Below are 13,322 nucleotides of genomic sequence, written 5' to 3' on the forward strand. Positions count from 1 at the left end.
TTATAAGTTGGCACAGTGGATAGGCCATGAAACACTGAACACAGATCAATCGAGAAAACAGGAAGAAGTTGCGTGGAATTATGAAAAAAAATAAGCAAAATATACAAACTGAGTAATCCATGCGTAGGATATCCAACATCAAGGATAATGTGAGCTCACGAGCGCAGTGGTCCCGTGGTTAGCGTGAGCAGCTGCGGAACGTGGGGTCCTTGGTTCAAGTCTTCCCTCGAGTGCAAATTTTAATTTTTTATTTTCAGACAATTATGAAAGTTTAGGCACTTACACATAATCAACTTCGCTTTCCAAAATTCCAGGACATGTTCAGATTTGCTTGGACATATGCAGGATTTGACGGTCTACACACGGAAAAATTTGAAAACGTTAAAAACATATGTTTTGACATAGCACAGTGAAAACTGTGTGACTGTGAAACAGTTGCATTCATTTGTTGCAGTTTATGTGACAAACTCTTATGTTTTCATCACTTTTTTGGGAGTGATTCTCACATCCACAAGAAAACCTAAATCGGGCAAGGTAGAAGAATCTTTTTACCCATTCGTCAAGTGTACAAGTTAGGTGGGTCGACAACATATTCCCGTCATGTGACGCACATGCCGTCACCAGTGTCTTAAAGAATATATCAGACGTGTTTTCCTGTGGAGGAATCGTAAGACCTTGCGATTAAATGTTTTCGGTTCCCATTGGAGAAGCACGCCCTTTTGTCTACTAATCGCACGGTTTTGCGGTGTGATCGCAAAACGCAGACACTAAACTTATTTCAGTGAACACAGACGTCAATGAACGAACGGACAGATCATAACTTTGCGAAAATAGAAAATTAAACTTTTCACCCAAGGGAAGACTTTAACCAAGGACCTCTAGTTCCGCAGCTGCTCACGCTAACCACGGGACCACGGCGCTCCTGCTCTCGCATTCTCCATGATGATGGATATGTTGTGCATGGACTACTCAATTTGTATATTTTACTTATTTTTTTCATAGTTCCACACAACTTCTTCCTGTTTTCTCGATTGATCTGTGTTCAGTGTTTCAAGGCCTATCCACTGTGCCAACTTATAACTAAATCTGAGGGGGGTGCGATGGGGAGGTTTCCTTGTCAGTAAGAATGTACTCAGTACCGCCACGTTATATAATTCAAAGTTCACTCGCGATTCTCGTCGGAACGAATTATCACAACACTCTTAAGTTTTCATAAACAGTTTCTGGTCACAACCAGATACCATTAACATTGGACCATAACGCAGAAATCATCCCAAGACTTCATCTTAGACATAATGCGAAAAGTCACATCCAGCATAATCGCCTCCAATCAAAGCTAGCTCGCGATTCCCTCTCTCACTCTCCCCACACTCAAAACTCTATCTCCTCGCTAGGCGGCCAACCGTCTCGCTTCTCATTGGCTGTCAGCACTTACGACCAATGAGAACTCACTTCTAGGGTGCAGCTCGTGCCAAAATCTAGCAAGCACCAACCACTTCTCTAGGCTCATTGACGTCATCAAATTAAGTAACACAAAACTCTCTAATTAAATAAACAAAACAAAATGAACTATAAGCTTTACTCTACATCTGGAAATTTATTATGTAGTCGCGAATGTTCTGGCTGTCTTATGCATAGGCATACATACTTGGACGTCCGACATTCACTAGTAGGGGAACCACTAGTGGATTCTATCCCATGTTACAGAGTTGGAACACTTGCCAGTTCCTGTAGAGAATTACATGAATGATTTTAATAATGCCAAACGTCCCACATACTCTCACTCACGCATTCTCATTCACACGCACTCTAACACACAATACACATATTTACTTAGAATTCTTGAAATTATTATTATAGAAAAGTCACAGAGGTTTTCTGAAACTAAAAACTTTTCAAATTTACATATGAACACTGAAAGTGTTATCAGATCATCGTACATAGTCACTAAAGGTGAACTATTACATCACTGTATTTTTTTAAATTCTTGACTGTCGGAAAATTACGTTTTTTTATGGAATTTTACTAACTTCCAAAATACAACTATTTTTGATCTCAGACTTTGACATATTGTTTGTTTTCACAACAGAAGGATGTACATCAAATATGACGTTCCTCAGGTTATTCCTTTATTAGTTATTAATATTTTTAGTTTCGTATGATGTAAGTGGCCTGCCAGCGTTACTCCACTGCTTTTCACACGCGCAGCTGCAACAGATGGTCGTGACGTCAGTCTGCAGGGCACAGCTTGTCCGTTACTGACCGTATAATAGTCTACCGGCTTACATTGCAGCCCACATACATTCTGAAGTAAAGCTTTTAATAGACAAATGGGCGATAGCGCACTAGTTGCGACACCACAAGCTCTTTTCTGTACCTAGGGGACAGACTGAATATTCCCATCACTTGTTCCCTGAAACATGATTGCATAACTGAGGACTGAGTGTTGTTGTTGTTGTTGTGGTCTTCAGTCCTGAGACTGGTTTGATGCAGCTCTCCATGCTACTCCACCCTGTGCAAGCTTCTTCATCTCCCAGTACCTACTGCAAACTACATCCTTCTGAATCTGCTTAGGGTATTCATCTCTTGGTCTCCCTCTACGATTTTCACCCTCCATGCTGCCCTCCAATACTATAATTGGTGATCCCTTAATGCCTCAGAACATGTCCTACCAACCGATCGCTTCTTCTAGTCAAGTTGTGCCACAAACTCCTCTTCTCCCCAGTCCTATTCAATATTTCCTCATTAGTTATGTGATCTACCCATCTATTGAGTGTATGTATTGAGTGTATGTATGTATGTATTGAGTGTATGTATCCAAAATATGTCATTTTGAGGCATGAAATATTGCACAGTGGTACAAGTATTCATAGAGCATAATATGCTGTGGATGGCCTCTTTGTTAAAGCTTTTACATGTTCTGTCCATTTCAACGGACAATCTACCTTCAACCCCAAAAATTTGGTATCCATTACATATTCTGTTACATCATCATTAATTCTTAATTTACCATCATTGCATCTTTTCTTCAACCAAAAGTACATACAGTTAGTTTTCTTTACATTTAAAGTTACTTTATTTTTCAGAGACCACTTGTGAACATCTTTGGGGGCTGCATTAGCCTTTTTCTGTCAACTGTGTTAGAGTTTTGGCTGTGATCACTATGTTGCTGTCATCAGCGAATCACATTTTCTCCCCACTTTTGATACTCCACAGAAAATCATTATTGAAAAAAAAAGGTTTTGACCTAATATACTACCTTGCGGAATGCCTATATTAATATTTTTTGGACATGATAAGTGTTTTACCAGAAATCTTTGTCAATTATGTGAAATCTCAAAACACTGTAATCGGTTTTATAGGTAGGACTTATACCACTTCTTGACCACACCTCTTATTCCTAGTAAGTCTAATTTATATAATAAAATTATATGGTCCACTTATCAAATGCCTCTGATAAGTCCAAGAAAATTCCATTCACATGGTCACTTTCGTTATGTGCCTCAAGAATGACCTTTGTAATCTGCGCAATACCCAATTCTGTCTCTTTTTTTTTTGTCAGACAGCATATTGTTCGTTGCAAAGAAGGTTAAACTTATTTAGCTACTACATTAACCTATTTTTCATAACTTTTTCAATAATTTTGGAAATGGTGCACAGTAGAGAGATTGGTCTGTAATTTTCTACATTTTCTGCATCACCATTTTGAAGTATGGGTATTACTTTTGCTTGTTTTAGGTGCTAAGGAAAACAGCCAGATTTGAATGATCCATTGATTATTTTTGTTCATTGTACCTTTATGGAATCTTTAAGAATGCAAACTGGGATTTCATCCATACCAGTTGATTTTTTTATCTTTTTATTTATATATAACTTGTGCAACCTCTTTCTCAGTTGCCAGATAGAGTGCCATTGAGTTTGGTGGATGGTTCTGGATGGGTAAGACATATGTGTCTGGAAAGTTCTGTTGTAAATTCTTAGCAATGCTGTTGAAGTACACATTTACAAAGTTAGCTATTTCTTTTGGGTGGTTCATTTGTGTACTTTTATTTTTAATTCGTGAGTGCAAATGTTTTTGCCCTGTGTTTGCTGTTTCCCATTTGATAATATTCCACAGTGGTTTGCTTTTGTTTTCTGCCTGCAATAGTATTTTAAGGTTTGTGATTTTTTTAGCATCTAGTAATACTTTTCTGTAGGTTCTCTTGTAGCTTTAATAAAGTTGTAGAAAGGCTGGATCTGTCTGTCTATTTTTGATTGAAGCGAGATACGTAAGAGATACAGAGGATTTTTTGATACCTCTGGTTATCCATATATTTTTTCTGAATTAGCAATGGTATGTAAAGTTTTTGGGAATGCTTCCTCAAATTTTAGTTTAAAAATAGACATGAAAGTATTAAACATTATGTTGAGATTCATTTCTGCATAGACTTCCTCCCACACTTCACATTGTATCTGCGATGAAAATTCATGGACGTTTGACTTTGAGAAGGGCCTTTTGTACACTTCTAATTTAGTGGGCTTTTCTACACACAATTTACTTTTAATATCTGACACAAATGATCTGATAAGCCTAGATCTTGAACATGTATACAGCATTATTTCCTGTCTATATCTTTTACTACATGGTCTATCAATGTAGAAGATTGTTTGGGTACTCTAGTGGAACAATTTACAAGTGAAGTCATGTCATAACTGTACAAAACATTTAAATAGGCTTGGCTAGCATAATCTGACTTCATTGTATTGATATTGAGGTACCCACAGACGATTATGCTTGATTTTGAGCATGATGCATTAGCTAGTGTCTCATTTAGTTTTGAGAAAAAAATATCCACATTACCATTTGGTGATCAGTACACACAATATCATTAATTTTCTTGAAATGCTGTACTCTGTTATTTCAGTAGCTGAGAGTTTAAAATGTTTATCAACATTTAAGCAGTAAGGTTATTTCTGTCTTTAAATGAAATACCTCTCTTCACATAAATACATGAATCCCCACCTCTCATGGAGAGTCTACTGTAGAAACAAGCAAATTCATATGAGGCTAAGGTTAAATATGAGATTTCATTCCCTGTGCACCACTGTTCCATACAACACACAACTGAGCTGTCTGGTGTTTGTAAGTTTACTTCTACTTGCTGATATTTATTTTTTGTGGACTGTATATTCTGGTGAAGCACTGTTAAACATTTAGTTGTACTTATCTTGGTGGCCTCCTCCTTTTCACAGTTGATGTTACAAAGTCTTTCAGAAGGTGTGGAGGCACTGTTTTCTGCCTACTTGCTACACTGTATGTTTCACTTGCTGTTGTTTCCTTTCCTTCTGGTGGAGTTGCTCCTGAGTCATCTATTGCTGTTGTTGTTGGTTGTGTAGATGTACCTGTGATCGTTTTCTTCACCTCTGTAGACATTGGTTATGGATCTTTTGTTGCTGCTGTTGCTGTTGTTACTAATGCTTTCCTGTTGACACTTACTTCTATATCTGATCCTTCTGTACGTTGTAGCAGTGCTACAACTGGATTCGTTAGGCAGGCAGGGTTTTCCACGACATTGCCAGCCTTGCTTGTGGCAGATACTTTGCAGGCCTGTTTTGCTGTTGGCAGTGTAATTTTGTCATATTTCCCACTTCTACAAAAACACTTGTCAGACACATTTTGAACCTCTAGCAGGTTAATGATTTGTCCCACTTATTTAGGTGCATTCTGTGTCTTGTAAAGTGCTTTCCTTCCATGTCATTTAGGGTGAGAAACACTGTATTTAAAGTGGATTGACCTATCTTTTTGTAAGCCTTGTTTGCCTTGTGGATCTCTTTGTTTACACATGACGATTCAATAGGGTCATGCCTATATGGTATGCCTAGCATAATCATTTTCTGATCCACAAATGTACAAAGTGTCTGTCTTAATACTCTTGTTGCTACTTTCAGTTCATTTCTATATACGTCATTTGCGCCGCCTACTGTCACGATACTCTAGTTTTACGACACACATAGTTACTGTTTTTATGGTCCTTCAGTATTTCCTGTAATCCTGCTCCTGGTTTCACCACACTTGATGTATTGAGGTATTGTTGGTAACGAATTATTTCTGCTATTCCTCTACTGTGGCTGTCAGAGACCAACACTATACTAACACTTTTTGATAACCCTTAGTTTACGTTGTTGCACTGCTTGTTTACTTTCATTTCGTAATGGGTGGTTTTATGAAGCTGTATTTCTACATAATGAATACATTGTACGTTTCTTTGCTGCTTCTTCATATCGAAATGATTTATCTGGATTGGCAACCTCTTTCGTCTCAAGTTCACTGTCCAATGGAAGATACTGAAAACAGTTTCTTAAGGGTAACTGGAATCCTTCTGAATTAAGTTTGGGGTTTGTACATTTCTTTTGTTAGTTGTAAGTTTGGGAATTTCCAAGTTCTTTTTGTGATGGTGTAGATAGGTATTTCACTGTATTTTCCAGCAGCTTTACGTGTTCTTTTGCGTTTTTCACGTCTTTCTGCAATGCTTCTAACATTTTTCGTTCATGGTTTGAACGGTACATTTCAATTGCATCCATACAGCCATTATACATTTTCCCACATGCACACGATATGCTTTCTTGATTTACATAAATCAAAATTTCAGCCAGGATACCCACACAGGGAAATTATGTTGCAGACTAGTACATGTCTTCTGTCTGCTGTGCAACCCCAGTAGAAGTGTCAGTCAAGAACTTGTGTTAATTGTATGTTGCATACCTGTGTTATGGGATACTATTGTGAGGTAATTCTGAACGTTCGAAATTAGGGTTTAAATGGCAAAAGAAAGCTCTAAGGTGAGTTGCAGTAAGTAGCCCATACGAATAAGGTCGAGACTGTTTTAAGAAATTAAATATAACGACAAAGCCTAACCCATATATTTACAACTGCCTTGTCTTTGTTAACGAAAATCTATGTGAATTTGACCTAAGCAGGATCGTTCACGCTCATCACACAAGAAGTGGACATACAACTAATGTGCCATATGCTGTACCTGCAAGAACTCATACCAGCTACGAATATGTTGAAAATGTCTACTTCAAAAACTTACCTTACACAGTCCCAGTAAATAAATTTAGAATTAGTCTTTCGATACGGATGGAAAGTAAAGTAATTTACTCTGCTCAAGAGTTCCTTGAGTGTGTGTCAAATCACCCACATTTCTTATGATAATGAACAATAAATTAGCTACAAAATTTTATATTTGCAACACTGTGTAACTATTTTACTACTGTTTCATATTCTTATGGTTTATTATTTGTTTGATTACTTAGTATCTTTGCAATTCACTTAACTGTGGAGGTCATTTATCTAGTAATTGCTCTATTAGGAAACCTCTTGTGGTTATTTGCATTTATTTAAATATGTAGTGTATCTATCTTTGACTATATTCTTTTAGTTCATGACATTTGCCGAATTTATATTATTATTATTACTGCTATTGTGCTAAGTTTGATGACAACAATTGCATGTAAATATGCTCAAAGGTCAAATAAAATATTTGTATTTGCATTCTTCACACAACCAGCACATCTATTTAACAGCGTGGGGACTTCTCCTTAAGTTCTTTTTGTAATACATTCACTATATAAATAACAAGTATGTTGCTGACATGGTCTCAGTTCAAATTTTTCACACAAATTAGAACACTCATCACACAACCAGCACCCTTTATTTAGCACTGAAGGAGCTTCTTATGTTTTTCATACACATATTGGTATATAAAGTTGGCTGTTCTCACTTTAAACGAAAGTTATCAAATTTGTAATGAATGAAATAGCTGAACACATAATGAGCTTCTGCTTTAATTCGTCTACTACAATGGCTGCTACAGTAACTACAATATCTTTACCTTAACAACAGACATCTAATGAAACCTTGAAGAAAGCCAAAGTGTTTCATTGAGAGGAGTGGAATATAAATAAAGCCACGTCAATGTTGGAAGGATAGAAAATTTTAGTGGTGGGGAACAAATCACAAAGGGCGTTCTAGAGGATACAATTTTGGGCCCACTTCCCATTCTTATATATGTGATTGAACCCCCACTTAACATACAATAAACAGAATTGGTATTTTTTGCAGATGATATTGGTGTTATAGTAAATCCCATTAGAGAGAAAGCAACAGAGGAGATCGTAAATCATGGTTTCCAAAAAACTATTAAGTTGTTCTTAGATAATAGATTCTCCCTAAATTTTGATAAAAACATACTATATTGAGTTCTGTACAACAAATGGAGCTACCATGAACAGTAGTCATTTAATAGGGTAGAAATCTGCAAATACTATTATATATGTATTGATGTATCACTGAACTGGAAGAGGCTTACAGACCTGTTCACACTGGTCATCACAGCACCGTCACGTCACATCCAGGTATATTCATATTCTCCGTGTGTCACGTCACAGCACATCAAGTCATGCAATCTCAATGCGTATGGGTGTCCTCAACTGTTTTTCTGAGGAAATTCGGTGTTGGAAAGATGATTTCCAACTGTTTTTATGCACAAAGTACACATACACAGTATGGTAGCTTATACACATGGATGCTGGAGTCTACATTTGTATTTAAATGATATTTATTGGACTCAAATGGTTTGCAGCTTGCAGGGATAGCTTTTATATTAGAGGCGGAAGACAGAAGTGCAGAACAACACAAAAAAGGGTGTGGGTCCAAAAAATGTCATTACGAGGTACAGAAGGAGAATTTCACACATTATACAAAGAGCTCAAGGAAGAGGAATTTTCATTTTATATTTTAGAAAGTCAAAGCATAAGCTTTTTTAAATTTTTATGTCAAATTGCACCCAGAATTACTAAAACTGGTTTGTTTAAAGTTAAGTTTAGTTGCTAGTCCAGTGCAAATTTTAGTGCAATAGTCATTTCTCCCTCAGTATCTTTTAATTAGAGATTTGTAGGTTTCCTTTATGTCTTATATGTGGGTTTTAATAGTGTAAGAGCCTTATTTGTACTGGAGTTACTACTGAAGGCACATAAATATTGACCATTGTTGCTTGCAAAATTGTTTTTCACACAATCCAGAGAGCTAATGAACAATAAATAAGCCTGTTACAAACTCATATTTAAATAAACAAGTTGCAGTGTCTGAAGGTTTCAGTCTATTTCTTTACAGAACGCTGCAAATGCCTAACAAAAGTAAAATAAATTCCACCTACTAATTATTCTGATTATACCCACATTACTTTTTCCACTTTAAGTTGCAGCCACACTGCAACGCATTTTACTGTAAAATATTAAATATCGTACTGGTATGTATAAAAATCCACTTTATAAATGTGGTAGAGAGCTAGCAATTTAGTATGCTGATGTAGTACAATTCAGACCGGCACCTCTCGACTTCAATTAATCTTTCATCATTTATTATAAATTTTAACTGTTAGGATAAAATGTTACATATCCAACGTCTAAATGATTGCGCAAAGATTTATTAAAGTGCCAAAACTGAACGTAAGATCAACAACAGAACAATTATACGTTTTTTTTTTAACTTTACAGATCTCTAATACAGAGAACAAATACATCAAACATTAACTTTGCATCAAAGATACTTCCACACATATAAGAGAAACAAATATGAACTTGTAATAGTATTTACAGTCCTTTAACATTAACAAAAGAAATGGCAGAATGAAACAATTTATAACAACTAAAAAACAAAAACAATGAAATGGAATATAGAGACCTGGCAGTGCATCGGGACTCAGGAGGAAATGAACTTGGGGGTCGCATCAAAACTTTCTTCCTGAGATACACTGACGATGCTGTGACGTTATGTGACGTGACCGAATGGCCACTGTGGATACCATCATTTGAAATGGTTCAAATGGCTCTGAGCACTATGGGACTCAACTGCTGAGGTCATTAGTCCCCTAGAACTTAGAACTAGTTAAACCTAACTAACCTAAGGACATGACACACATCCATGCCCGAGGCAGGATTCGAACCTGCGACCGTACCGGTCTCGCGGTTCCAGACTGCAGCGCCAGAACCGCGCGGCCACTTCGGCCGGCCATTTGAAATGCATCGCAGAATGTTTTGAGGGGGCAGGACGTGACATGATGTGACAGACAGTGTGGATTAGCGTCTCAAACATTTAAGATCAACTGGTTTTGCTCTTCGTATAAAAGCCAATTCGCACTGGCAGTCACGTCGTGTCAGGATGTATTTACACAGTCTGTCATGTCACTTGACGTCAATTTGCTTAGCCCTGTATGGGATGAATGAAGTGAGGTTACTAGTCACCTTCTGTGACACAAAAAGTTGGAGTATAGGATCGGAATTGAGAAACTAACAACGATAAAATTCATTAACAGCCAAAGCAAACTTTATAACATATGTTCTTGATCCGTTTTTTTTGTGGTAAAGAGCTCAGAATTGACATAACATTTCAAAGCATTGCAGTCATTTGATAGAGATAATATATACATAGAAACACAGCAAACAATATCTATAAAGGAATAATCTGGCCTATTAAATTTTTTGTTTTACATAGTTAATGACATGATAGACAGCTGCATTCTTCTCCCTCATTAGAGCTCTTTAACTTGAAATGTTATTTAGTGAGAATTACATTATCAAATCATGTTCTTATTTATATACAGTCTGGTCGTTAGATCTGTTCTGTTATTTTAAAACCTTATTACTTTTCCGCTTTCATATATCTGGTCTCTCTCGTAGAAGAACACTCAATGGAAAAACAGCCCAATTAGCCCCGAAAGTAAAGTATAATAATATAAATAGAGCTTGAGAAGGCACTGAACCACGAAATACGACATGCGTGAGAAGGCGAAAATGGGGTAACTTTTGATGTCAACAGATGACCACACCGTCAAAACGTACTGCCCGAGAAACTTTGACGTGACGTGACGTAACGGTCCGTTGACGGCCTATGTGAATGCCACCATTTAGAATGCATTGTGGAATATTCTGACGTGACGTAATGTGACGTCCAGTGTGAATTGACCGTAATTTCCAATTCTAGAAACAGAAGCATTAACCTCCTGACGTATTTTGCGTATTTCCATTCAATAATGTCTTACGTAATAATTTTCTGAGGTAACTCACCACATAGAAAGTACTGATTGCACATGAGGGAGCAGTAAGAATAATATGTGGTGTTCATAAACACAGACGTCATGTTGCCAGCTCTTCACGGAGCTAGACATTGTAAAGTGCGCCGTCACGATGCATATATTCGCTAATGAAATTCGTCATAAATAATCCATTACGATTTTCGGTGGATAGTGATATCCTCGCCTACAATTTCATAGGAAAAATGATTTTCATTAGCTTTCATTAAAGCTGTTGGTGGCTCAGAAACGAGTTCTATATGCAGTAGCGAAAATCTTTTATCATTTGCCCAATAACCCAAAATGTCTAACAGTCAGCAAATCAAATTTTAGATTTAACCTAAAATCATTTCTCCCGAACAACTCCTTCTGTTACAGGGACAAAATGCTGTTTAAAACTGGTAGCCAGGAAAAAGAACTAAAAACTATGTAATTCTAGTGTTTACAGTGTAGTGACTTCGGTAAGACTAAAAAAATGTTAACGCTAATCATGTACCTGTCTACATGTATTCCGTAACCTGACCCGTTCCACATGATTTCGATCAAGGAACATGGGACATGTAACTGACTAACTAATTGGCGTATGGTTTTCTAAACTAACTTTTTGGTTATTTCATTCGAATTATTTTAATGACATGCTGGTCTGCATTTAGGATGTTGGTACATTTAAGAAAATTGTATGTAGCGTAAAATCTTTGACGGTACGTGACGTCCATTTGTTGTAAATGGGGGTCAATGCTAGTTACTGGTTATCTTTGGTGTGAAGTGAATAGTGTTGGGGTAGGAAAAGTGTTTGTTTTCGCTTTTCGGGAACAAATATCGTAGCGTGTCGGAGAATTTTTTTCGTCTTCAGATACGGCTCAAAATAAGTAGCAGTACATTGCATTTAAGGTGTGTTATTGGAGTGTGTCTTCATTTGATGCATATTTCTGAAGCATGTGATTAAAGCAACGGATAGCTGCCTACTAAAATGTGTTTTGTTTGCTTTTAAGATTTTATGTCCATTGCATTGCTTATCATCGTGTTCGTAAATGTTCAGTGATATGGGCTTTATGTTGATAGTAAGCGACTGATTAACATAACGTCAGGTACATTTCTTTCTCAATATGTTACAGGCGAAGTGCAAGCTGTAAAAATGACGGTGACGAAGCAATACAGGCCCCGCTGTTTCTTCGATATAGAAGTTGGGGGGTTGCCCATGGGCAGAATTGTTTTCGAGTTATTCTCTGATACATGCCCAATAACATGCGAGAACTTCAGAGCCCTTTGCACCGGAGAAAAAGGTGAAGGAAAAACTACCGGCAAACCTTTACATTACAAGGGAATTATCTTTCACAGAGTAGTGAAAGATTTCATGATTCAGGGAGGTGATTTTACAGTAGGAAATGGTACCGGTGGCGAATCTATCTATGGAGGAACATTTGCAGGTAACATGTCACTATTAGAAAAATCACTACATGTAGTGTTACTTCCTGATGATCTAGATATTTGAAGCCCCACAATGAGTGTTGTTATGGTTTTTCAGATGAAAATTTCGAGCTGAAACATGATAAGCCGTTCTTGCTGTCCATGGCAAACAGGGGTAAAGATACAAATGGGTCTCAGTTTTTCATGTGAGTATAATTGATGAAAGAAATTGAAAATACCGGAATTGTCAGTGGATGCCATTTGTTAATGCATTATTTACTTCATAATACTTCACTGTATAAGAAATTGAAAATAGTTTTACATTGTAATTGGAGCTGATAATGTAAAATATGACTTGCATTTACTCTAGACTGTAAGATGTGTAAGTAAGAAAATGAGAGATTGTTGTTAAAAAAGAAAAAGAAAGTGAGGGTTGTCTGAAGAGGGTGTTATTTTATGCTTTACATTTCTGAACTACAGATATTTGATGGGCAGGAAATAACTAAAGAGCAGTATGTGTACCGTCATCTGGAGTGAGATGGGGCCCCTTCTTTTTTACGTTCTTGTAGAATCAGTTCCTATTCATGCTGGTTTTTATCATTATTTAGTATTATTGTACATTTTTATACAAACACCCGTAGCACATTATGTATGTTACTTTTTGCATAGGGTAGTAGAATAAAATTAATTGAAGGGGGTCAGAGTCTTTCCCATGATTTTGGGTTGCAGTGATTCCTCAGATTTGTTTTACTATAAACACGTGTAGAATGGTCCTGGGATAAACGTTGATGTGCAGTATGAGTA

The 13,322-nt window shown here is 36.9% G+C and overlaps 1 protein-coding gene across 2 annotated transcripts in view; it reads left to right on the forward strand.

The window, feature by feature from the left end:
* The first annotated feature begins 11,864 nt into the window (after positions 1 to 11,864).
* The window catches only part of LOC124552419 (peptidyl-prolyl cis-trans isomerase G-like), a 51,612-nt gene continuing 50,154 nt past the window's right edge, over positions 11,865 to 13,322 (forward strand). The window contains exons 1-3 of one of the 2 annotated variants that reach the window (XM_047126686.1): positions 11,865 to 12,002; positions 12,227 to 12,538; positions 12,637 to 12,724. In XM_047126686.1, the coding sequence (XP_046982642.1) occupies positions 12,247 to 12,538; positions 12,637 to 12,724 (380 nt within the window). In that variant the 5' untranslated portion in view covers positions 11,865 to 12,002; positions 12,227 to 12,246. Of the gene's footprint in view, positions 12,003 to 12,226; positions 12,539 to 12,636; positions 12,725 to 13,322 lie in introns of those variants that run through there. The other variant, XM_047126687.1, reaches the window with a different exon arrangement.

The sequence above is a fragment of the Schistocerca americana genome, chromosome 10 (assembly GCF_021461395.2).
Source record: "Schistocerca americana isolate TAMUIC-IGC-003095 chromosome 10, iqSchAmer2.1, whole genome shotgun sequence".
NCBI classification, from domain to species: domain Eukaryota; kingdom Metazoa; phylum Arthropoda; class Insecta; order Orthoptera; family Acrididae; genus Schistocerca; species Schistocerca americana.